This window comes from Onychostoma macrolepis, chromosome 11 (genome assembly GCF_012432095.1).
Source record: "Onychostoma macrolepis isolate SWU-2019 chromosome 11, ASM1243209v1, whole genome shotgun sequence".
In the NCBI taxonomy this organism is placed as follows: domain Eukaryota; kingdom Metazoa; phylum Chordata; class Actinopteri; order Cypriniformes; family Cyprinidae; genus Onychostoma; species Onychostoma macrolepis.
Genome location: NC_081165.1, coordinates 18,425,891 through 18,452,116, shown reverse-complemented (window position 1 = coordinate 18,452,116; position 26,226 = coordinate 18,425,891). Strand labels below are relative to the sequence as shown.

Genomic DNA, 26,226 nt, shown 5'->3' with positions numbered 1-26,226 from the left:
GGTGGCCTGGTTTGATGAATCACGTTTTCTTTTACATCACATAGATGGCTGGGTGTGTGTGCGTAGCTTACCTGGGGAACACATGGCACCAGGATGCAATATGGGAAGGCAATGTGATGCTTTGGGCAATGTTCTGTTAGGAAACCTTGGGTCCTGCCATCCTTGTGAATGTTACTTTGACATGTACCACCAACCTAAGCATTATTGCAGACCATGTGCACCCTTTCATGGAAACGGTATTCTCTGGTGGCTGTGGCCTCTTTCAGCAGGATAATGTGCCCTGCAACAAAGCCAAAATGGTTCAGGAATGGTTTGAGGAGCACAACAATGAGTGCTCCAAATTCCCCAGATCTCAATCCAATCAAGCATTTGTGGGATGTACTGAACAAACAAGTCCAATCCATAGAGGCCCCACCTCACAACTTACAGGACCTGTCCTAAAGGATCTGCTGCTAAAATATTGGAGCCAGATACCACAGCACACCTTCAAGGGACTATGAAGTCCATGCTTAGATGGGTCAGGGCTGTTTTGGCAGCAAAAGTGGGACCAACACAATATTAGGAAGGTGGTCATAATGTTATGCCTGATCAGTGTATATGTAGTCATTTATATGTTAATTTTATGTTTAATTTATGTTAATGTTTCACTTTTAAAATGTCATAATATAAAAGAATATAATATAATATAATATAATATAATATAATATAATATAATATAATATAATATAATATAATATAATATAATATAATATAATATAATATAATATAATATAATATAGCAGTTTGGAAAATGGATGGATGGATAGTATTCTATAGAATAAAACAGACAGACCATTAATATATGTATGTTAGATTACATTTGGTAAGAATAAAACATCAAACTGTAAAGCCATTCATTGATGAGAAAACTGCACTTCACACAAATTGAATGATGCTGTTTTTTTTCCATTATGCATCCAGAGGAGGACCTTTCATTTCATTTTTTTGCACATGCTGCATATGTATTGTACTTCTAAATTTGTTTTTAAATTTGCATTTCTAAATAATGTATGTTGCCTATTTTTTTATTTGCTGTTTTGCTGTTTTTTGAATGAGATTTTAAGTTATGATTGTGAAGCATTGTACTTGCATCAGACACAAAAAAAAAAAAAACACTGAAGTCTCCCTAGATGACAAGTCAGTTTATTCATTTTTCAAAAAAATGACCAAGAACCAATGAGTCATTTAAAATGAGGGGCCTACAGTAACAAACTGCACCCAGATGAAATGAAGACATAACTGTGTTACAATTAAACATAATATTGTCAGTTTATGAACATGAAACAATTGATGTTTGGTGTCATTCGTGCGCTTTCACTATTTGCATATGTTTTTAGAAGGTGATCCCTTAGGGCCAAACACAGCACTTACAGGTGTTATCAAACACGGTGCCTATGGCACAATTCTCCAAGAAGGTATTGCCTCCTGCACAGTTATAATATTTGTTGGGGTCTTCGGGATGAGGATAGAGTCCATCTGGCTTTCCATTACAGAATCCTGGTCCTGGAGCATGAGTTGTGGTGGTGGTGGTAGTTGTGGTGGGCGTTGTGGTTTGGCCAGGCTTGGGGGTGGTGGTTGAAGGCCTCGGAGGTACTTCTGGAAAAAGCATTTTAATAACAATTAGTTTTATTTGGTTTTTATTCAAATACAACCAAGGACAGCTTGTGAAATTTGTACCGATATCCAGAAGATTGCGCAGATGGCCCATGAGAGGATGGTTCCCCTGATTACAGAACTGTCCAGCAAAGTCATCCAGATCAAGCGCCCAGACGAAGGCTCCACCAAACTTCTTGTCTTTCAGATAACGGACCTATAAATTGAAAGAAGAGTTGCTAGTCAGTTTCTGACAAGTGTTGACAATGAAACCCAACTCCAGTAAAGTCTCAAAAGTACCTTAGTTTCGAAGCTCTCCTTGGTGTCAAATCCAACCCATTCGCCATTCTTTGCGGCATAGGGCACCTTCTGATCCTCAATCCACTGGAGTGTTGTTCCCTCTAGGAATCCACAAATCTATGCAGATATTGAAATATTGTTTGACAGTTTTAGGATATTGGAAATGTTCAAAAGATACTTTTAAAGAATATAGTCCATTATTTTGGACAAAATGACACCAAAGCTCCCACCTCATAGTAAGACCAGAATCCAGCCTCGCGAGTGTAGGTTCCAGCTGAAGCAGGTCCACTAGCTGGGGCTCCAACACTAGTATCTGCAGATGTCAGACGGAAAGTGCGACCATATGTTGCAAAACCCATTCTGAGTTTCTCCACAGGGGTGCCGTTGTCCCTCCAATAGCGCATGGCGTAGTCCTGAATGAGGAGGAGAGCTCTCATTTTAAAAAGGATTCCTTCGGGAGGTTTGAAAACCTCATGATAAATTATGTTACAGTATATCAATTCTCACGGTATTAAAGTAGATCAGGTCTCCCTTATCCTTTGAGCCTTGGTACAGGGGGCTGTTGTGTCCTGTGAATCTTTCCCAAGTTCCATGGAAGTCATAAGTCATCACATTGATGAAGTCCAGGTATCTGAGAAAAAAAAAAGGTTACACAAATCAAGAGGGGTCTAAAACATCTATGCTGATTCACTATCCTATGACCCTACATAGGCCAAGAGGTTTGGAAAATGGATGAATGGATTACTTGGCAATCTCTGCAATCTCGTATCCTTCATCAATTGTCCCTTTGCCAGCTGATACAGCAGCAGTCAGCATCAGTTGAGGTCTGCCAGTAGCTTTGGCCTCAGCTGCATAGGCCGCAACAAGTTCCTGCACAGAGAAACATAGTTAAATAAAAATGAAAAGGGCAAAAGTTCTCCACAATATCTGCCTAAAAGACATTGCATTACAATCACACCCACCTTGCACAGCAGTGTGAATCTTTGTTTGTCTTCAGGTGGACTTCCTCTTGCTCCAGGGTATTCCCAGTCCAGGTCCAGACCATCAAATCCATGCGTTCTCAAGAATTTGATGGTGGACTGGATGAATGTTTGACGGTTCGCAGCAGAGGACACCATGATGGAGAACCTAAGATGAATTTTGGAAAAATCTTGATATCTAGATGTTTCTGCATTTCAACTGACCCTCAAGCTAATGTGATAATGAAGAAAAAATAAAAAAAAAACGTACTGTGCTGAACCAAAATTCCATCCACCAACAGCCAGAAGGGTCTTAAGAGTGGGATTTCTGTGAGGTAAATATAGATATTTTAGGATGTTTTCATAATATATGACAATGTATATTGATTTCATGTTACCATGTCTAACTGCAGTGTTACTTTTTTGGTATTTAAATGCATTTTTTTACATAATATTTTAACTAATACATACGTGTTCTTGAGGTCACGGAATGCCTTGTAGAGAACATCGTCATTCCACTCATAGGTGACAAGCTCGTTTTTTTGGTTAATGATTGAAAAAGCATAGATTAGGTGTGTACAAAGGAAAGCGTCAACATTTGCAGGAGTATACTTTCCAATTCCAGGTCTGTACTGGGACCAGTTGGTGAAGTAGCAGGCCATTTCCATGGAGAAGGCTGGATATGGATACACAAAGAAGCTCTTAGACAACACACTTTCAAACTAAAATGCACCGCTTAAACTCATCTCAAAATTGCAATCATATATAGAAATTTCATTTAAAAGAGAGGTTTGATATAATAATGTGATCTGATAAATATTCAGTGACTCACCAACATGGCAGAGCACCAAGCCCAATCCTAGAATTTGCAATGATATCATGTAAATGACAAATATAAAATAATTCACGAGCGTATTTTAGATTGAAATGTATTATTTCTTACCTGCTATAAGTGTAAGTCTCCCCATTTTTTTGCCAATTTTCTGTTAGGAATAAAGTATAGTTTCCTTAATTACAATGAACTGAAAGCAGAGATAAATATTTTAAGCTGAATTCTCAATATAGAAATTCGCTGATGGTTATTTACCTGGGGTTCCTCAAGAAAAATGAGAGGATGAACATCAAAAGACCTGGGTTTTTATAGGAGTTGGGGCGTTATCTATGCCATCCTCATATGGGAGGATTTATTAGGATGGTCTAAGATATGATATCTTCAGTAAACTATGGACTGCAATGACAATAACATGTGGACATAAAATACCTTTGTACTGTTCTGCGCAATTTGTGTAAAAGCTTAATTCATAGATAAGATGAAAAATTGAGCCTGATGTAGTAAAATGTGGATGAATGCCAACATGTCTGTTATTTTAATATGGTTTTAATATGATTAGATTTGTAGAATTTACAATATCATTCATCCATCCATTTTTCATACTGCTTGTCCTCTGCAGGGTTGCGTTTCAGGCCAGACCATCACAGGGTTCACACAATGGCACACACACTCACACCTATGGGCAATTTATAGTGTCTAATTCACCTATGCTGCATGTCTTTGGATTGTGGGGGGAAACTGGAGCACCCAGAGGAATCCTACGCAGACACAGGGAGAACATGCAAGATCCACTCAAACCAGAGACCTTCTTGCTGTGAGGCGACAGTGCTACCCACTGAGCCACTGTTCTCAATGTCATTCACTTAATTATAACACATATAAGAATAATATTTAATATTGTGCCAAGATATATATGTGCCGAGGTCTTCGCAAAAATATTATATAGTTTGAATTTGGGTGTCTAACTAAAGTGTTTATGAGGCCTTTAAAATATTAGATGGTAATAGCCATGGTTATCATTCAGATTAATAAATACACATGATACATACAAGTTCTATATCCTTGGGATTTCACTTTCAAAGCTACACAGATAACAAATGACAAAATGTTATCTTTGAGAGAGTGCAAATAAATAAATAAATATTCAAAAATCAATTTCAAATCAATTTTCCAAAACATTTATTTATCCAAATACACTTTGATTAACCTATAAGCTAATAATTTTTTATATTTTTGAGACAAAGCTAACGAACTGGTACTCTGCCAAAGTATATTTTTATATGCTGTTGAAGAGAAATGGCATAGACATGCATGATTCCCCTAGTGAAAAATAAATATACTTAAATGTATTTGAAATGCTAAGTATACTACAAATACATTTTCATATTTATGTAGGCTACTTAATAAAATGTCTTTGTACTTTTAGTATACTAAACTGGTCAACTTAAAGTCTGATAAACTGGATCAGATTGTGCAGAAGTAGTGCTGAAGTACAATTAAAGACATGCTTAGTATATTTGAGTGTGCTAAAGTGGAACTATTGCAAGTACACTTCAGGTACACTTTAAATATTTTGCTTTTAAAGACCAATATTATTCAGAGATCATACAATTCTCATCAAAAGTGACATTAAATCACATTTTAGGCTTAATATTAAGAAATGTACATTGTGCACAAGTAGTACGCCAAATAAAGTTTAATTATAATTTTTATATCAGTAAGTCGCGAGTTATCTGTCAGTAAATATGTTAATAGATTTTAACTATGCTTAGTATGAAATAAATGTATTTTAAATATATTACTTTTTTACTAGGGTCACTCTTGCGTATTACATCATTTCCCCCAAAAAAATGGCTCATTCAAAACAGCAACCATCAAGGGAATTATCAGTTGTCAAACCAATTAAAATGTTTTTTTTTTTGTTTGTTTGTTTAATTGTACTTTTGTACTAGGTTGTCCTCTCCCTTATGCATGTGCTACACCGGTGCCTCGAAGCACAATCATCTGCACACAGGAGCAGAGCCGCACTTGAGATGAACTTGAGTTGAATGAATCGTCAGTGAATAAACTGTTCTTGTAAGCCAGTTCTTTTAATTCTTTTCAGTTGTTTACCGTTACACCCGGTTCACGGACTGAATAATGCATTCTCAATTATGTAAAAAAACACCTGCATGATTATTCAAAATAAGACATGATGGTGAGTAAATAATGATAGAAATGTTAATTTGTGAGTAAAATCATGAGAAAACAAAACATTTGTGCTTTATCTGAAAGCATTTTTTAAAACCAACAAATTAGGCATTTAAATAGGCTACAGTATGAAGAATGCATTTTTAAAAGACATACCAACCGCATCAACATAATGCTTACTGTGCAATAACAAAACACATTAAGTGTCTCCAGGCAATTGTCAATGTGACTTTATCAGTGTGATGACAAATAACTTGGGACTTAGGAAAGATTTAATGAGCCTAATTTAATGGTTCCATGTTGCAAAGGATGGCTAATAAAAGGTTTGGTGGCACACATGATATGGATAAGGATGATCCTTTGATGATTAAAAACTGCATATCCTCCTGCTACCATCACTTTCACCATCAGTACCTCAACCGCACCTAGAGAAATCACTTCCATCACATAAACTACTAGTTCTGGAAACAGATTGTTTTGGAAAGCCCACCAACCTAATTCTGTGTGATGATAATAACCTGGGTCAGAATTCTGACCCTCACAAAGCGCTAACATAAATGTATAATTGCAGTTTGCTGTCACCCAACACGTTTTGTCATCTGACTTGTTTTATGGGATAGAATTCTTCATTTAATGCATGAACTTCCCACTGATAGGCCTTTACTTTATATATGAGGTATATGAACTGTCAGCTGCAACACATCTGGTTCAAGTAGTCACATCTGGTTTCAGTAGACTTACAGCTCGCCTTTGTTTGGTTGCTCTAAATGCACAAAGAAAGTCTTTTATTTCTGATGAAATGTGATGGTGAAAAATCATCATCCTAACATTTATCTGCATGCAATTCTCAATTGGCCACACAATTGGCCATTTTGGTCAAAATGACAACAACAACAAAAAAAAAACCTGATAAAAAAAAGCAAAGAGCAATTTTCAGGTAAGGAACTGTTGTTAATCTGCTAAACATGTGACTATGTGCCCAATAATCATGGTTTGAAAAGGCAGCACATGCTTTATTAAAATGTTACCATGAATGAAGCTTCAGAATTCTGTACTGGTCAAATGCTTGGAGTACCTAGGATTTTATGTTTTTGAAAGTCTTTCATGCTCACCAAGGCTTCATTTATTTGATTACAAATACAGTAAAACAGTAATATTGTGAAATATTTATACTATCTGAAAGAACTGTTTTTTATTGTTAAATATTTCAAATTATTATTTATTCCTCATGGCAAAGCTGAATTTCCATCAGCCAGTACTCCTGTCTTCAGCGTGATATGATCCTTCAGAAATTACTCTAATAAGCTGATTTGGCACTCAATTATTATTGGTACTCAATTACTAATAATTGTTCTTATGATCAATGTGGAAAGGTTTTTGCTGCCTAACAACTTCGTGGATTTTTTAAAGGATTTTAAAGGATTTGAAGTATCTTTTGTAACATTATACATGTCTTTACTGTAACTTTTAATCTATTTAATGCATCCTTGCTGAATAAGAATATTAATTTATTTGTCTTTTCTTTCTTTCTTTCTTTCTTTAATAAACTTTTTATACTTACCCCAAACTTTTGAATGGTATATCAAGGTTTCCACAAAAATTATAAGCAGCAAAACCTGATCCTTCAGAAATCATATATATACTGATTTGCTGCTCAAGAAACATTTCTTTTTATTTCTCATGTTGAAGGCAAATTAGTATATTCGTATGATTTCTGAAGGACCATGTGTAATGGTTACTGGAAATTATACATGAGCATAATATACTTCTTTCAACAACATTTAAAAATCGTATTATTCCACACTTTTGACTGGTAGTGCACAAATTAAAATATAAAGGGGAATATGATTAAATTAAGACATTGTCAGTCCTGTGTGTTTCCCGCCCTCTTGTGTCCTTATATGGTCTTTTTCCTGTCCTTGTTTAGTTTGAGTATGATCCCGTTCAGCTGTGTGTTTAATTATCCTGTGTATTTAGTTCCTGCCTAACGACACTTATCGTAAAGAGTAGGGGTGTAACCCCGGTGTCCTGGCCAAATTGCTTCCACTGGCCCCTGTTTATCATGGCCTCCTAATAATCCCCATCCACTTGATTGGCTCTATGACTCTCTCTCCTCTCCACCTGTAGCTGGTGTGTGGTGAGCGCACTGGGCCGTTGTCCTGTGGCTGCTGTCGCATCATCCAAGTGGATGCTGCACACTGGTGGTGGTTGAGAAGAGACCCCCCCTCATTAGTTCCTTTTCTTTTGGTCTACTCGTTACGTTCCTTGTGTTCCTGTATGTCTCAGCCCTGCCTTGTCCTGTTGGATCTCATTAAAAACTGTTTATTTAAGTTTATTCTACATCTCTGTGTTCCTCCCTGCTGTGTGCACCGTGACAAACATTAAGACTAAACTAGATCAATATCAAACAATTAAAACATATGATCTACACTTATTAGTTATTGATACTTTTGCAATGTTTAGACAGGTCAAAGATGATGTGTTGGAGTGCAAGCTCAGGTGATGTTCTTACTAATTGCTGTTACGGTTCTGTGGTTGTGGCGTAGATAAATTTAAATGAATGATGAGAGCGTAAACGGCTTCAACTCACTTTTCCATTTATTAAACGAGTAGAACTGACAAACATAAATGGAGAACTCAAGGCTTATAAAGAAACAGGAACAAAAGAGCAAAACAGGTGTGGACAATGAAAGGTAATTAATTAACAAGAAACGGAACCTAACCAAATAAGGAAAACTGGGACATGGACAGGTAGACACGTTACAATTGCTGTGTTGTTGTTATTTTTATCACTGGACTGACACCTGCATGACCTTCGTCCTTGTCTCTGTCTGGATTAAGCACACCTTGAACAATGACCGAATGTTATTTTCTTGTGTAACACTGGGAACATATTATCATATATATTAGCTTGAAGTTACTGATATATATGGTTTAGCACTTTGCAAAACATTCGCGTTTCAACATGCAGGTGTTTATTTGGCTGATCTTTGACGCGATCGCGCGCAGCAGTGCAAAGTTGATTCTGTGCTTACTTGATCTAATATTTTATGTTATTTAAAATGTTGTAGATTTAAACAGCAAATGAGAATCGCTCAAATTAATGCATATAATAACAGTTTTTAAATAACGAAAGAATGTGTAAAAGTATGGTATTTGGGGTAAAAACCGCCCCTGCTGTTGGGGCTAAAGGCGCACAGTAATTAACATGATCGCATGACTTCTCCATTTGTTGACATGACATGGTTAGATTCAGATGGTAAATATCATATATTATGTTGTTATAAATATTATTTTATATTATAGGTGTCCATATTAGAGATAATCACCATGTTTAGAATTAAACCATAATATTTAAAAACATGATATCAATCATATCACATATAATAAAATACTGTATATTTTGTTGTTACTACTGTAAATATATTTTCAATTATTACTGGATCTCCTTCAATACTTTCAGAATCTTTACTTATTAAAATGATTTTGTTTCTGTATTTTAAAATATATTTTTTATTAACATACAGGTGCATCTCAATAAATTAGAATGTCGTGGAAAAGTTCATTTATTTCAGTAATTCAACTCAAATTGTGAAATTCGTGTATTAAATAAATTCAATGCACACAGACTGAAGTAGTTTAAGTCTTTGGTTATTTTAATTGTGATGATTTTGGCTCACATTTAACAAAAACCCACCAATTCACTATCTCAACAAATTAGAATACTTCATAAGACCAATTTAAAAAAAAAAAAAAAAACATTTTTAGTGAATAGTTGTCCTTCTGGAAAGTATGCTCATTTACTGTATATGTACTCAATACTTGGTAAAGGCTCCTTTTGCTTTATAATTACTGCCTCAATTCGGCATGGCATGGAGGTGATCAGTTTGTGACACTGCTGAGGTGGTATGGAAGCCCAGGTTTCTTTGACAGTGGCCTTCAGCTCATCTGCATTTTTTGGTCTCTTGTTTCTCATTTTCCTCTTGACATATATTCTCTATGGGGTTCAGGTCTGGTGAGTTTGCTGGCCAGTCAAGCACACCAACACCATGGTCATTTAACCAACTTTTGGTGCTTTTGGCAGTGTGGGCAGGTGCCAAATCCTGCTGGGAAATGAAATCAGCATCTTTAAAAAGCTGGTTAGCAGAAGGAAGCATGAAGTGCTCCAAAATTTCTTGGTAAACGGGTGCAGTGACTTTGGTTTTCAAAAAACACAATGGACCAACACCAGCAGATGACATTGCACCCCAAATCATCACAGACTGTGGAAACTTAACACTAGACTTCAAGCAACTTGGGCTATGAGCTTCTCCAGCCTTCCTCCAGACTCTAGGACCTTGGTTTCCAAATGAAATACAAAACTTGCTCTCATCTGAAAAGAGGACTTTGGATCACTCGGCAGCAGTCCAGTTCTTCTTCTCCTTAGCCCAGGTAAGACGCCTCTGACGTTGTCTGTGGTTCAGGAGTGGCTTAACAAGAGGAATACGACAACTGTAGCCAAATTCCTTGACACGTCTGTGTGTGGCGGCTCTTGATGCCTTGACTCCAGCCTCAGTCCATTCCTTGTGAAGTTCACCCAAATTCTTGAATGGATTTTGCTTGACAGTCCTCATAAGGCTGCAGTTCTCTCGGTTGGTTGTGCATCTTTTTCTTCCACACTTTTTCCTTCCACTCAACTCTCTGTTAACATGCTTGGATACAGCACTCTGTGAACAGCCAGCTTCTTTGGCAATGAATGTTTGTGGCTTAACCTCCTTGTGAAGGGTGTCAATGATTGTCTTCTGAACAACTGTCAGATCAGCAGTCTTCCCCATGATTGTGTAGCCTAGTGAACCAAACTGAGAGACCATTTTGAAGGCTCAGGAAACCTTTGCAGGTGTTTTGAGTTGATTAGCTGATTGGCATGTCACCATATTCTAATTTGTTGAGATAGTGAATTGGTGGATTTTTGTTAAATGTGAGCCAAAATCATCACAATTAAAAGAACTAAAGACTTAAACTACTTCAGTCTGTGTGCACTGAATTTATTTAATACACGAGTTTCACAATTTGACTTGAATTACTGAAATAAATGAACTTTTCCACAACATTCTAATTTATTGAGATGCACCTGTATTTTAATGACAGTGTATTTATTGAACAAAATTATTATTATTATTTTATTTTATTTTTTCAAATTAAGCAGAAAACAGAACAAACTTTGCTAAAGTGATTGTTTTGAACAAATATTAACTTAGACATTATTAAACAAAACATTATTTTAGCTGAAGTATTTGTATCAATACCGTGTGCCTTTTACCCTATGTGTGGGGTAAAAGGCCCCTGTTGCCACCTCATACATTTATAAGATTTTTAAACAAAATAAACAACTTGAATGATTTATTTTCACACAAAATCTGTTGCTCCATTAATGTTCAATACAACGTATATATTTTTTGTGCAATTATACGTTTTACGCGCAGTGAATAGTAAATTATTTTCTTAAGGTGGGCCTTTAGCCCCGTTGTACCCTATCCCTGTATGATCATACAGAAGCAGTGTCTTAGGGTTCATCCTAAGGCTGTTGAAGATAATGTGATTAATCTTTGTATGTCCAGATGCTAAATTTACACATGCCTGAAGTCACTGAAACATACCATGTTTGTGATGACAAACTTTGTGACTTCAGCAACGATACTGCACTTTAGTTACACTACTAGAGTTTCTAGTTTCAGTCAAAATAATAATGGTAGAGAGCTTGAGGTGAAACTGAAAATAGGTCATGTCAGATCTGTTTTTGTTTGTTTGTTTCTTTTTTTTTTTAAGATAAGACAACATGGCTTTCCATCAACATAAAATGTGTAGATATGATGTTTGTGTTTAAATGTGAAGAGCTTAACATTTAATAGCACACTTTTATTAAAAAAAAAAAAAAAAAAAAAAAAAAAGATTTAAGTGCATGAGCATTTTTCCTCACAGTCTCAAAATGAAATTGCCATTGTATTCTCAATTGTTTTGAATAGCATTTTATTTCATTCTACTGTGAACATCCTCAAGGGAATGGACATCCACACCATTGATTCCTCCATGAGAGATACGCTAAATCTTCATTGTGTGAGAAAAAAATCTTCATTCAAAACAATAATTTGCAAAATCAATAAATCTTGATTGGTCTGTTGCTATAGTCAGGTAAATCTGGATTTACCAAATCTGACTGAAATTCAGATTTTTGTAGGCAAGAAAAATCTGAGCTGACATTCAGTGTCATGTTATACATGTGCAGCCCTCCCTGTCTCTCTCCCCACCCCTAATTTCACTTTATGCGGAGTTCCCCACACAAAACTAAAGGGACATGTAGCAGCAACAAAATGAACAGGGGAATAACACATTTAACGGGTATGTTGTCTATTTTTATTCAAATGTTTCTTTAACCCCACTGTTGTGTTGGGGTCAATTTGAACCACATTCAATTTTCTAAGTACTTGAAATACTGGTTAAACTATTTATTTCTTCTTGAAATTTTGTGAATATTTCTAATTTAGGGTCATGAATGTCCATGCAAATTTGTGACATAACTGTGTTTCAGGCTGTACAAAAATTGTTCCTTTGGGTTGGGGTCATGTTGACCCCCCATTAACCCCAACTGTTTTCCATAAATTTGCCCAAAACCAACAAAGAGAAAACCTTTATTGTAACTTGTCGAACAACTTGAAACTTTTAACTTGTACTGGTAATTTTTGCTTGTTAGATTTTTTGGATCTAAATGACTGAACTGTTGCAGCACTGAAAAAAAGTGTGAGAAACCCATTTTACTCTCACTAGGTTTTGAGAACCAGACATAACAAAAAGGCAGAGGAAGTACAAATAGCAAGAGATAAATAGAAATAATGTTAGATATTATTTATACATGTAGTTATTTGCACCTCGGTGTGCAAATAGTCACTATAAGTGGTCAAGACACAAAAATCAAAAACATTATGTTGTGTCTATGCAGATTTCTGAACAAAAACATAAAAACAAGCTACAATAGATGTCTTTTTTCATAGTGCTGATTTTTGGAAAATTGCATGGAAACCAGTGTATGTCAGTTTGACCCCAAAACAGAAGTTTTACCCAGTTTTTGAACACAACAGGAAGGTTAATATATTAATCTCACGTAAAAGCATCTATTAATGATCTTTTTCCATTTTTGTCAGGCCTGAATTTGCTCTTTCAGTTCGGTAAGGTGATTTTCAATCCACTGCATGAAAGTTAAAAGTCTAATGTTTTTTTGTTTGTTTGTTTGTTTTTTAAGTATTGAGAGATTGAGAATTATTCATTTAAATTACATCACAAACAACTTCCCGCTGATATGTTAGTATGCGTCTTTATTTTCTTTTTCCTCAGTAACCTGTTCAAGACTGGTGTGTTACTTCACAAACTGGTCTCAGTACAGAGCAGGAACTGCTAAGTACCTTCCTGAGAATGTGGACCCAAACTTGTGCACTCATTTGATCTATGCATTTGCCATTGTAAACTATGCCAATAATATAGCAGGCAGCGAGTGGAATGATGTGGCCCTTTACTCGACCTTCAATGCACTTAAGAACCGGTAATTATGCTTGTAGCTCAGAGATACATGTTTCTAGAATATATTTGATTTGTCAACTGTGTGACAAAGACTTTGTTTCTTTTGTTTCTTTTAGAAATCCTCACCTAATAACCTTGTTGTCCGTCAGAGACCAGGACTCAAACCAGTAAGCATTCTTTTTCTGTTTCTGAATAAATGTTGATCTCTACTGGTAACGTGCCATTTTTATATATTTTATATAGTTTTTTTTTCTTTGTTTGTTTTTACAAAAACATGGTTTATTGAGAGAGATTTAGCAAATTTGCAATTAATCAGAAAAATTTGTAAGCCACATTACAAGTTAGAGTGAAGTAAGAAGTCATGAATTTATTTGTTCACACCAGATTCTCCATTATGCTGTCCAACTGGACAAACCGTCAGACATTCATCAAGTCTTCTATAGAATTTCTGAGGAAGTATAACTTTGATGGGCTGGATTTGGACTGGGAATACAAAGGCACTTCAGAGACGCATCCAGAAGAAAAACTGAAATTCACTCTACTGTGCAAGGTTAAAATTAAAATTTTCATATATAAGGCCCCAAGTGTTTTCCACTGAATTACATTACGATTAAAAAGTTTAGGGTTGTTAAGTTTATATATATAATTTCTTCAAATGTTTTTTTCTTCTTCTTGGTTTAAGCAAAAATCGTATTGAGGTTTATGCTTAAAACGACTAAAAACAATTACCTAAAGAACTAAATGATTTTTTGTGAAACTTAAGGAACTTCTGGAGGCATTTCTAGCTGAAGGCCAGTCAAACAAAGATGCAAGAAGGCTGATTATAGCAGCAACTGTTTCAGCACAGAAAGAAGTTATTGAAAGGAGCTACAATATTCCAGAGATCTCAAAGTAAGAGCAACATGCCATTCAGCTGCAGTGCTATCTTATGACAATTACAAAAATTGCACACAAAAAAAAAACAAAAAAAGATTAAAAATGTGAAAACATTTTTTAGGTACTTGGACCTTATTAGTGTCAAGACATTTGATTTTCATACATTTAAAGATGGCATTGCAAGACATCACAGTCCTTTGTACAGTGATGAGGAGGATATCAACTCAAACATTGTAAGCAGATTGACTTTTATTATGAGCACAGGCTTCAAGACAGTGAATAACTTTAATTTGCTGCTGGATAGTTCGCGTGTTTTCATCTTTTATACAGGATTCTGCACTAAAATACTGGAGATTCCAGGGAGCTCCTGCTGAGAAGTTGTTGATGGGCTTTGCCACGTATGGACGTTCCTTCATCCTCACCTCCTCTCAGAGTGGAGTTGGAGCCCCGGCCAATAACTTGGCTTCTCCTGGACCTTATACACAAGAAATGGGCTTGTGGTCTTACTTTGAAGTGAATCTCATAGGAAAATATATTTTCTAGACAGAAACCTTTGTTCAATATTTTTTAATATTAATTGCAAATGCTTGTCTATATTAAGTTAAGAAATATTTCTTTTTTCAAGATATGTCTTTTCCTAAACGGTGGGGTAGTACAGTGGATAGAAGACCAGAAAGTTCCTTTTTCTATTAAAGGCAGTGACTGGGTGGGCTTTGACAATCTGAGGAGCTTTGAAATTAAGGTATGTTCTGTTACATAGGCTACTCTTTTTATGTTTAAATTGATAGATTATGTTACATGAAAAATAACAGCTCTGCTTTTTATTGTTAAGATAAAATACTTACAGGAACATGGCTTTGGGGGTGCATTTGTATGGGCTCTAGACCTGGATGATTTTTCTGGATATTTCTGTGGACAAGGCAATTACCCTTTAGTCAACCACCTGAAGAAATGGTTAATCCTTGGTAAGATTTGCATTAATTGTTTTGATTTTTAGAATGGTTATTTATCTTCTGATATATAATTATTTCTTTGCTACAGGAGCAGAAGATGAATTGAATGGTTCCATGACTACAAACTCCTTTGCAACTGTTGGAAAGGGCTTTTCTCCACTGCCAACATGTGTGAACATTCTCAGCTCACTTCCTGCATTGAAAAGTCAGTTCTGTGCAAACAGATCAGATGGACTTTATCAAAGAATTGATTCCTTTAACTCATTTTATAGCTGTACTGGAGGAATGACAAATATCACCTGGTGCACCCCTGCTGTTTTAAATCATTTTGGGGCAGCACGACCATCCCAGATGATCATCTTTATTACATTAGGGAGTGCAAGTTTTCTAACTCAGTGGCATAGCCTATTTTAGGGGTAACATATTGATTTAATATAAAAACATAGATGGTAAAACAGCTGAGCACAATTTGTTAAATCTAAAATGCATGATACCTAGCCAACATATGGATGCATGTGGAGTACTTGTGAATAGTTGTGGTTGTTAATGTGAAATCATTTCTTTACTCTGCTTTAAAATGAGCCTTTGAGCCATTTTAGTCAATAGTCAAGCAACTAATGTAGTGTAAATAAGCAGCTAACTAACTTTTGTTGGAAGTTAAAACTATCTAAAATGAAGCTGTTTTGAGAAATTGCCTCTGCACATGTAATGTGAAACAAGATATACTTTTGCATGCATATACTGGAATATATGAAGATTATTTTATTTTTCTTTGTATTTTTGTAATTATTAATAGTTTGTGTGGTTAAAATCAATACATTAAAAAGTAAGAAAGCAACATTGTGTATTTTATATTTCTGGCTATTGTGCAGCTATATAGTGTGACTGAGAATCAGTTACACATGCAAATTGTTGTATTCTTTTCATTAGGATATTGTATCCCACAGTGACTACTCAGAGACTATTTTTATTTCTTTATTTTAATTTTTAAACTCTAATAATAATTGTACTCACTCTCATTTTCTTTCAAATCTATATAGGCTACATTTCTTCTGCCTAACACAATAAAGTTATTCTTTTAAATAAGTCGCTATAAAATAAATAAATCGCTATTGTACGACTTGGAATATAGCGCACAAGTGAAAGACCACTTTTATGACTTAGTTATATGATACTATATGCAGAGCTGGGTAGATTACTTGTAATCAATCTTACAAACTGTAATCCGTTGCTGATTCCAAACTTTCACTTTCAAATTACCTTTAGATTACTTTTGACCTAACTCGTTTATCACATTGATTTAAACAGGATAATCTCATACCATAATGATGTAAAATGAGTGAGAAAATATATTCCTTTCATTGTAATTAACAACATGAAGTGCATTAAACATAATATTACATCAAGGTTTCCCAAACTGGGGTTCGTAAAGGAATTGCAGGGGGTTTGTGAGTTTAATGAAAGGCAAAAATGTAATTAAATCATAAAAATTTCAAATGAAAATAAATCATTTTAAAATAACAATAAAAATAATTCATTTACTAAAAAAGAAGAAATATTTTATGTTTACCTGCACGCCATATGACCATTAACCAATGTCAGAGAACTGTGAACATGCAAATGTGATACTTAATTATTAAAATATTTATTTTAAAATCTCAGGGGTACTTAAAGGGGTCATTGATTATGATTTCACTTTTTTAATTTTAGTTAGTGTGTAATGTTGCTGTTTGAGCATAAACAACATCTGCAAAGTTACGATGCTCAAAGTTCAATGCAAAGGGAGATATTGTCTTTTACACAATTGCTGATTGACCACCCCTTTAAAAGGTGGTCCCCTTTGAAAGAGGATCAGATGACAATGTTGAAACACTTCTTAAACCTGAAATGATTTTTATAAATCCAGTGGTCAAATGCTGTGTTGCCACCTGACTAATGACTAGTCTATGTGTGAATGTCAACAAAACTGTACTTTCTGGGTGTATATAAGTGGTAGACTATTTTAGAAAGGAAAATTTAAAAGATAATCAGATAATCATTTAAAAGATAATCATAATAAAGCTATCCCTTTAAAGGGATAGTTCACCCAAAAATGAAAATTCTGTCATCATTTACTCACCCTCAAGTCGTTCCAAACCTGTATGAATTTCTTTGTTCTGCCGAGCACAAAGGAAGGTATTTTGAAGAAAGTTTGTAACCAGGCTGTTTTGGAGCACCATTGACTTCCATAGTAGGAAAAAAATATGCTATGGAAGTCAATGGTGCCCCAGAACTGCTCTGTTTCCCACATTCTTCAGAATATCTTCCTTTGTGTTCAGCAGAACAAAGACATTCATACAGGTTTGGAACTACTTGAGGGGGAGTAAATGATGACAGAATTTTCATTTTTGGGTGAACTATCCCTTTAACGAGTCTGTTCGTCACATTGACGTCTATGCCAGCGCTATGCTGCCTGAACAGCCGTGCGCCATTTTGTTCGCCTGTGAAGCCAAGAGGAGATAAGTCCAGTCCGGGAGCGCCGACCAAGAGTGTCTACACGCACCAAACCGAACATACTTAATTCCAATCGGTATAAACTGGTAATTGTGAACGCTTTATTTGAAGTGATTGAATTTTATTTAATCATTCTTTTATTTTAGTTAAGTGCAGTAGTCGTGCTAAAGTTAACAACATGCTAGCCGAAGTTAGCAACATGCTATTCGAAAGCCATTAGAACACGGTGTTATTTTCACAGCTTTTAGGCTTAAACATATAAAATAATTATTTGTTCTTTACACGTTGTTTGTCCCAGTGTTTCTCATCTGACAACCTTCATAGTTAAATGTGTCAGACCAAATACGACGCTAAAGGCCTAACGTAAGGGGATAACGATAACTATCTTTTGAACAGTGGATTTAATTAAAAATGTATCTAATCGTAATCGAACTTTTGAAAAACCCAATGGAAGCAAGAGATTTTTTTTCAAAAATTCCAATCAAAGTTGTTTTCGCTGTGCTTTCGTTTTGGTTTAACTTTATGAGTGTGTAACTTTAGATTATGTACTATACATTTTTTTTTTCATCTGAAAAAATGTTAAAATATTTTACATTTACAGACGCAGAATTTGTAAACTGCACCCTAAATTTACAGTTGCGGATGCAAAATCTGGGAAATATTTATTCAGATAATACCAATTTTAAAACTTGATAAATATGGTTTATCATGCTCGAAAAACGTTACCCAGAACCAAAATGAGTTCAAATACAAAATTGTCTTCACAATCTGAAGTTGTTTGTATGTATTATCACGTACTGTTGTGTCCAATTTCATGTGATATAAATCCAAAAACATGTTCAGTCTCCCTTAAGAATGTTTTCCATGTAATAAAATATATTATGTTCCTGTCCTTATTCAGATAACCAATTGTTCAGCACATGGGGAGTGTTTTTGTCTCTTTTTTTGAAATGTAGGTTATGCAAGATCTTGTCCTTCATTCCAGAGGATAATTGGATTTGGATAATGAAATAGCTTCCCTGAAGATTGCTGCCTTTTTTTTTTTTAATCTCACCATTGATTTTTGGTTTTCCTCTATTGAGCATTTTTTTAAAGTTCCAGTCTACCCCATTTAAATTTTCCACCTGCCTTCAGGAGACGTAGAAGAGAACCCTTCTTTTTTTTCTTCTTTTTTTTCCAACATCTCCAAGATATCCAGTCCCTTTTTTGCCCTCGGCTTTCCTTTTTTGACAACATCTAGCTTGAGGATTTAAAAAAAAAAAAAAAAAAAAACTCCCCCAAACCCCCTCACCACTCAATTATCAACAATATTGGAAAAAAAAAATAAATGAAACGGACATTTTCCACCACCTGCCAGTTTTAACACAGCAGTCTGATGGGAACAAGTTTCTAAGTGAGGCAAAAGTTGCCCCATCTCTCCCTGTTCAGTCTTTACTCATCAGTCAAGTGTTCCTTCAGGATCCATACAGTGTGGAGCGACCCTTCAAGTGCTTGAGATCACCAGGGAACATCTCAGCCACTGCAGGTGAACGAAGTTCTTGCAACGCATTTTCTCTCAAGTATTTAAATATCGGCCACCATATTGCATCATTCAGGACAGATTGTGAAAGTGAAAAATGTGAAAGGATCAACAGGGGCATGAATAGGCTTGTAACACTCTAAATAGGGAGATTCACGTGGACCCTGTCGAGATCCCAGCATCACTGAAGAGCTCCTGACCTAGAAGACGACAAACTTGTGCCAGAATGACCATGCAAGGAGATGACTGCTACTTCTACTACTATTCCACCTGTACTAAGGTAAAATAAAGTGTGAATAATCATATGCTGTACATTGTGTGTGTATCTATCTCTCTCTCTCTCTCTCTCTCTCTCTCTCTATATATATATATATATATATATATATATATATATATATATATATATGTGTGTGTGTGTATATGTTTTAGATTATATATAATTTTAGATATGCATTTTAAATATTAAATTTTTAAATAAAGATTTAATATGAAAAGTAATATGATAAAATGTTATATGGAAAGTAATATGATCGTTTTCTATGTACATACATGCATACATACATAAAGAAGATGATGATCATAACTAAAATTTAATTAATTTTTGGTGTTGTGATTTGCCTTTTAAGGGTGACAGCTGCCCTTTTCGACACTGTGAGGCTGCCATGGGAAGCGAGACGGTCTGCACCCTGTGGCAAGAGCAAAAGTGCTTCCGTAACGTCTGCAAGTTTCGCCATATGGAAATAAAGGTTTGTGTCCAATTCCAAAACCTCTTTCTGTTAAGATCCTTCGATTGTTTCTCAAATGGGACCTCAATAACGAACCACCCTGTTATTACTTTTATAGAAAAACCGCAAGGAAATCGCATGCTATTGGGAGAACCAGTCGGCTGGCTGCCAGAAACCTCACTGTGCTTTCCATCATGAGAAGCCGCGAATCATCGATGGGAATTATTTTGCCCCAGACAAAGGTATTTTGATGTCTTTACAGTGATTTGAACTATACCGGTCTTTATAAATTTCTAATATAAATCTGCCTTTTTGTAAATAGGACAAGTAGTGCGAAAAGAGAAGGAAGAGACCCCACTCGAGGACCAAGTCAACCAAGTCCCTGTGCCCACTGCAAACCCTACTAACCCGCAGTTAAGAGGGGTCATTAGAACTGAGACCCAAGAGAATGTGCCCAGCCCTACCCATCCACCAGTGGTCATCAACCCTGTCGATGATGACGATGAGGATGGTAAGCTCACATTTCTGTGACATTTTAACTAGAACAGGCTGTCCAATCCCGTTCGTGGTTTATTCCAACCCTTAATTAGTCCTTGATTAACTGGTTCAGGTGTGTTTAATTAGGGTTGGAGCTATGGGCTACACATGGACCTTTAAGAATAGTTTCGCATCCCTCATCTAGAAATAATTTTTACTTCAATATTTGCAGATCAATTCTCAGAGGAAGGAGATGAATCTCTTGGAGGATCACCCCGAAAAATGATCACAAGCAAAAGTAAAGACCGTTTCCATGTTCTGTTGATATTTTCTTTTATTTATTAGGAGCTTTATTTAATCATTATCTTGTCATGCAGATGATTCGCTGAACTTTGGTGTCCAGACACTGGAGGAGATCAGATTGAGGAAAGCACTCATGGCAAATTTGAAGAAATCTGGTAAATGAAATTTTTGGGTAAGTTTTGTTGTTAAGCCACCTGATGGATCATTTTAATATTCGCTTTTCGTTTGTTTGCAGGGCAGTCCAGCATGCAAGGCTCAGCCCAAAACAAAGGAACTGCTATTGAAAAGGAAAACATTCGATCTCTCTCACGTCTGGAAGTTAACAATGCCAGCATTGGTGAGTGATCCATAAGGTTTTTTTTTTTTTTACAGTATCGAACCATTAAATAATTTTAAAACCATTTTAAAATCTGTTGCAGATTCATCTGTTAATGAAATTGGAAAAATAAAAATTGCAGACAGACTTGGGAAAAGAATTTTGGCCAGAGGTAAGTTTACGAAAACAGTTTGCTTCACATTTATGTATTTGCAGTGCCTTTTTACAAAAACTGACAGATGATGTTGTCGTTTAATTTAAGATGCTCCTGTGGAGGAAGACCTACCTTTAAAACGACGCCTTGCTGAACGTCTCGGTGGAATTGTTGAATCCACCACAGACGTGCTACCACAGAAAGGTGAGAGATTTGTTTATTGTGGCAGCTGTAGTTGTGTGGTTCTTTTGTATCTTTTTCGTAACTACTTTTTTCATGATCTCTTTATAGCTCAGAAACCAGTGCGTGAAAGACTTGGGTTGACTGCCACCCCGTCTAGCACTGACAACGAGCCGAAATCATCTGGAGATATCCGTATAAAAACCCTCGAGGAGATTCGGCAAGAGAAGGCAGCCAGAAACACATGTAAAGTTGTGAGTGTTGTAAAAGAAGTGCCGGCGAAGGAGCTGAGCCCATCCAAGAAAAGTGTCAAACCTGCTGGCGCACCTCAAGTTAAGACCTTCTCTGAAATCCTTCACGAAAAGAAAAAAATGCAGGAAAAGAAAGCCCAGGAGGTGAGCTCAACAGCCAGAAGCCCGGAGAGGAATGAAGGACCTTCCACTGCCGGAGCTGTGGTCAAGGCTCCTGTGGCAGCTGCTGGGAAGGTACGAGTGAAAACACTGGAGGAGATACGCAAGGAAAAAGCAGCCCGAATGCAGGCACAGCTTCAAGACACCACAGACGATAAGACCCCAACCTCAACTGAAGCAGAGTCAAGTGGACCTCCAAAGAGGCGCATTCTACGCATTAATAAAAGTTCACGTAAGTCAGACACATTCATGTTTTCCTAGTTTGAAATGGTTGCCTCATATACCCAAAGAAGTGTTTTCACATAGCTGTTAATTCTTTCCAGCAGCTGCATGCGCTGTGGGTCAGACAAAACCAGATGCACCTGACAAGAAACCAGAACCTGCAGTAGAGGTAAGATTCAAATTAAACACAAGACAACAGGCATACCTAAATATTATTGTTTCTCAAATAATTGTTTTCTCCATTCCACTCGCAGGCAAATGGAAAAGGTAAACCCACCAGTGAGACCGTTAAAGTGAAAACATTTGAGGAGATCATGCGAGAGAAGAGACTCCGCAAGCTGCAGGAGGAGCAGGTCACCTCCACCAACCAGAAAGACGCAGCACTGTCTGCACCTGTTGCCTCACCGCCAGCCTCTGAACCCTCTGCCCAACCACAAACCACCGTGAGACAGAGGATTGCCCTCAAACACAAGAGCTCTCCGCTCCCTGCTGCCCCAGAAGCGCCCCAGAAAAGCTCCCCCGAGCGCTCTGGAGACAGGACTCCATCGACGAACACACCGACTCAATCAAACACGCCAAAGCCCTCGACCTCTCCTGTGATGCCTGTCCAGCTAGCTGAGGGAACTATTCAAACAGAGACCAAGGGTATGAATTTAACATTAATTGATGGTCATATTTAAGATCTCTTTAACTGTTTATCTAACTTCTGTTTCTACACAGTAATGCTTTCTACATGACAGTAATGCTTACAATAGTACTAATATTTATGTAATAAAAAAGTGTGTCTGTACGTATAGAAATGTAAATGAATAACTTTTCCAAATGGCCTACTCAATCCATTGCATTTGCCTACATTTCAGTGAAGCCCAAGGTGAATGTGAAGCCATCAGTAATGAAGCCGGCAGCCCAGCCTACCCAAAAGAGGAAAGCTGCAAAAGTTCACTCTGCTGTTGCTGAAGTGAAACCTCTTAACACTGCCTGTCAAACACCTTCCTCGCTGGTTATTCGCAACAAGCGCCTTAGGGTAAGTGTTTGTTAGTTTATTTATTAGTTAAAGGTGAAGGTCAAAGGTGCGTCACTGTATTTGAAAAAAATATAGAATACAGTTTGATTGTTGTTGTTTATTTAAACACTTTTAGGTGGAGTCACCAACCCCTCCAGATGTTCAGTCCAACACTCAGCAGGTGCCTTCCAACACCGTGGATATTCAGATGGTGCCTATGAACTGCATTGAGCCCGCCAGTACTACATCACCAGAAATTGTTGCAGTCCCCCAAAGGTATGGAAATTGTTCTCTCGTGTTTCAGACATAATGCTTTTTTTAAAAATAAATAAATTGTGTGTGTAGGGGTGTAACGGTACATAAACGTGACGATTCGGTACGTACCCCTGTTTTGACGTCACAGTTCGGTATGATTTCGGTACAGCAGGAGAAAAAAAAAAAGAAACCAATTTGGTTAATTTTCTTAGGGGTAAAAATCTACCTCAGCTTCTGTTCTAAACTATAGTGAGCCCTTTTACATCACTATAAGGTTACAAATAACAGCAGAGCCCAAACTTAAATTCAATTACTATGGCCACGTTCACACAGCAGCAGAATACGGTTGTCAGTCCTGTATTTGAGTCCTTAATACGGTTACGTTCACAAACAGTTTGTTTATTTACAGGTGTGACAACTGCATTCTGTAACTGAACTCGCACCTGTAAATTTTCAGGACTCGCAACCGCATTCTCGGAAATCGTGCTGTGTGAACGGAACAGGACTGGACAACTAGTTGTCTGTCACGTCATACAGTGCGAGAGAGCCTCTCTGCCGCACAAACGCGTGTGTTGCATGCGTTACGTGTTTTCATGTGTAACTTGCAGTGATGGAGAAATGAGCTGCGTGTCATCTGAAAGTTTTAGATCCAGTCAGTTTTCCACCGGAGCCGCTCCCGTGTGTTCTGCGCACTACTCAAATATGCTCCGCTCTCCACCCAAATTTAAAAGCTGCTGTCGGTTAATGAAGATTTGACGGAAGAACTCACGGCTCGATTGGACTCTTGTCATGTCAGAAGTGATAAAACTTTCAGTATTATGGACGTCGCCATCTTTGATTTTACTTTGGTCAGTGTTGCTATGGTTACTGGTGAGGAATACGGGCTTGACTCCCGTTACGCATTCATACAGACAGTATTCCAAACGCAACTGTAAACTGCTGTGAACTGGATATTTCGAGATTCATACCTGTAATTAAATGCAGTTGTCAATCCCAAAAACTGACAGTGTGAACGTAGCCAATTTATTTTTAACTTTAAAAATCAACACTCAAATTAAAAATTAAATGCAAACATCAACTTCTAAATTATACAATTTCTATATGTTGAAATATAATCATTTACAGAGTGGCTGTCATAACTTGTTTCATAACGGATTTATTTAAACATGCATTAAATAATGAAGTCATCACTAACAGGTAAAGTTAGTATGAGTATTAGGGCTGTGCGATATATTGCATGTGATTGTCATGCGCATCTCGGCAGTAAAGCTGGTTCCGTGATTAGCGGTAAATCTCCATCACCTGCTTTCAAATGGAGCGGCATTTAATACACAGAGCCGTAGTTCACTGACAAGCTTGTCAATGATCTCTATATGTGTGTGTGTGTGTGTGTGTATATATATATATATATGTATGTATGTCTATATGTAATATTTATTTTACATACACAATTACTTTATTTATTTTTCTGTTTTTTTCCCCACTTGTAGCCCTGTGGTCAAAACACCCAGCATGCGCGCTCGGCGGTCCAGCACCACTACTGGTCGTACTCCTGTTGTTACCAGTTCATCAGTGGATGAATTTGAAGACCTGTTAGATGAATTTACTGATGATCGGCTTGAGGATGACTTGGAATTGGATTCGGGCAAGGGAGAGGACGACCTCCTTTTAGAACTCTCAGAAATGATTGACAGTTAGACATGAACGATGTCATCCGTTTTCTTACAAAAACACTGCCACTATGAATTTGAAAGGACTGTGACACCATTTAATCCACAGCATTTTAAATTAAGACTTTTATTTTCAAGCTCTAATAGATCTGTTTTAATGTTTCTTTTAGATTTTTTCTTGTTGATGTAAATATGATTTCTTCATCAAATAGTGCTTGAGAAACACCAGTTGCGGTGTACAGGTCTTGTCCTCTTGTTTTCTTTTAGTTGACTTCCTAAAGCTGTCAAAAAAAGAGGAAGAAATCTTATTTAGCTGTTGCAGGTATTAACAAGCCATTGTAAGACAGCCTCAGGTATAATGATTGTGTTGGAAGTTGTGTTATAGCACTATCACTCATCATGTATTACAAAGACAGGAAGTTTTCAGTTGTGTACTGTGTATGCTGAAAAATTGCTTTTTATTAGAGAGGCACATCAAAGCCACACCTTTCTTGGTCTTCTTTTTGAGTCACATGTATTTATGATCCCTTAAATGTTCTTTGGACATCATTATCAATGTTGTTTTAACAGGTCATTTTGCTCACCTTTGTTTTAGTTTAGGCAAAACATTTTATGGTCCTATTGTTTAATGATCAGACAGATAGCTGAAGGTCATGGCTCGCCTTTCTTCATTTCTGCAAAAATTCTGTCACACATTTTATGCTACATGAAATTCCCTTGGAGGCCATCTATACATTTTCACTTTGTGAAATTAATTTCAAATTATTTTAGCAGTGAAGTTCCTTCTCAGACTTCTGAATGAAACACGTAAATATGAAGCAGTGTTCTCAGGGAAAATACTTCAGCTTTGCTTAAACTTTGCTTACCCTGTATGTTTAGTGTTTTCTTTGGAATGTCTTGACCATCCATGTCTTCTCTTTGTTTTTATTCACCTTAATTGAGTGACATCATGCATTAAGGGACTTGGATGTGAAAATGTTATCTTTACTGCGGCGTCTGTCTTCAGTTGAGTTGCAGCTCTTGGAAATAAAATGTCTTTATGAGGAAATATTGTTTCAGTTTTTAACAGGGTTTATCGAGCAAGCATTATATTATGTAAATGATTTTGGTAACACAAGTATTTAATAACTTGTATATATTTTTTACAGAGATATTTTTTTGGTGTTTGTGATGGAACATTAGTTTTAGCTGCCTTTTTTGTGCCAAATT

At 36.5% G+C, this 26,226-nt stretch overlaps 3 protein-coding genes across 7 annotated transcripts; 2 read left to right on the top strand and 1 right to left on the bottom strand.

Annotated features, from left to right (window-relative positions):
• Positions 1–1,387: 1,387 nt before the first annotated feature.
• On the bottom strand, positions 1,388–3,859 carry chia.3 (chitinase, acidic.3). Its single transcript, XM_058791537.1, has 12 exons — positions 3,835–3,859; positions 3,728–3,750; positions 3,607–3,613; positions 3,363–3,567; positions 3,163–3,219; positions 2,895–3,060; positions 2,678–2,802; positions 2,440–2,563; positions 2,163–2,345; positions 1,933–2,049; positions 1,717–1,849; positions 1,388–1,635 (listed from the first exon to the last, which is right to left on the bottom strand). The coding sequence occupies exons 1-12, from the start codon at positions 3,857–3,859 to the stop codon at positions 1,388–1,390; spliced, it is 1,413 nt and encodes a 470-aa protein (XP_058647520.1).
• A 578-nt stretch (positions 3,860–4,437) lies between these two features.
• Positions 4,438–19,312, top strand: ovgp1 (oviductal glycoprotein 1). The gene is made up of 11 exons (XM_058790982.1): positions 4,438–4,537; positions 13,089–13,112; positions 13,279–13,483; positions 13,578–13,628; positions 13,846–14,011; positions 14,225–14,352; positions 14,459–14,570; positions 14,668–14,850; positions 14,963–15,079; positions 15,170–15,302; positions 19,212–19,312. Exons 1-11 carry the CDS (start codon positions 4,438–4,440, stop codon positions 19,310–19,312), a joined length of 1,320 nt encoding a protein of 439 aa, XP_058646965.1.
• On the top strand, positions 17,728–26,065 carry zc3h11a (zinc finger CCCH-type containing 11A). Of its 5 annotated transcripts, none has more exons than XM_058791950.1 (17): positions 17,728–17,869; positions 19,242–19,308; positions 19,450–19,582; positions 19,929–20,048; positions 20,146–20,269; positions 20,350–20,538; positions 20,737–20,802; positions 20,882–20,962; positions 21,043–21,144; positions 21,227–21,295; positions 21,386–21,481; positions 21,569–22,099; positions 22,191–22,258; positions 22,344–22,734; positions 22,950–23,113; positions 23,229–23,368; positions 24,838–26,065. In XM_058791950.1, the coding sequence occupies exons 3-17, from the start codon at positions 19,529–19,531 to the stop codon at positions 25,043–25,045; spliced, it is 2,403 nt and encodes an 800-aa protein (XP_058647933.1). In that variant the 5' UTR covers positions 17,728–17,869; positions 19,242–19,308; positions 19,450–19,528; the 3' UTR covers positions 25,046–26,065. The 5 variants fall into 5 exon arrangements, with proteins under 5 accessions (XP_058647933.1, XP_058647935.1, XP_058647931.1 ...); XM_058791949.1 differs by having other exon boundaries at positions 17,773–17,869; positions 18,740–19,308; XM_058791951.1 differs by having other exon boundaries at positions 17,776–17,859.
• The last annotated feature ends 161 nt before the right edge of the window (positions 26,066–26,226 follow it).

What these genes read in the sequence shown, in the direction of transcription:
- chia.3 (XM_058791537.1), bottom strand. Translation starts at nt 3,859, where the DNA reads ATGGGGAGACTTACACTTATAGCAG. An exon ending in TTCCGTGACCTCAAGAACAC is followed by an intron (nt 3,220 to 3,362) that starts GTATGTATTAGT and finishes TTTACCTCACAG; the next exon opens with AAATCCCACTCTTAAGACCC. An exon ending in GCGCAATCTTCTGGATATCG is followed by an intron (nt 1,636 to 1,716) that starts GTACAAATTTCA and finishes TGCTTTTTCCAG; the next exon opens with AAGTACCTCCGAGGCCTTCA.
- ovgp1 (XM_058790982.1), top strand. Translation starts at nt 4,438, where the DNA reads ATGTCTTTGGATTGTGGGGGGAAACTGGAGCACCCAGAGGAATCCTAC. An exon ending in AATATTCCAGAGATCTCAAA is followed by an intron (nt 14,353 to 14,458) that starts GTAAGAGCAACA and finishes AACATTTTTTAG; the next exon opens with GTACTTGGACCTTATTAGTG. An exon ending in TGAGGAGCTTTGAAATTAAG is followed by an intron (nt 15,080 to 15,169) that starts GTATGTTCTGTT and finishes TTTATTGTTAAG; the next exon opens with ATAAAATACTTACAGGAACA.
- zc3h11a (XM_058791950.1), top strand. Translation starts at nt 19,529, where the DNA reads ATGACCATGCAAGGAGATGACTGCTACTTCTACTACTATTCCACCTGT. An exon ending in AGTTAACAATGCCAGCATTG is followed by an intron (nt 21,145 to 21,226) that starts GTGAGTGATCCA and finishes AATCTGTTGCAG; the next exon opens with ATTCATCTGTTAATGAAATT. An exon ending in GAAAAGAATTTTGGCCAGAG is followed by an intron (nt 21,296 to 21,385) that starts GTAAGTTTACGA and finishes GTTTAATTTAAG; the next exon opens with ATGCTCCTGTGGAGGAAGAC.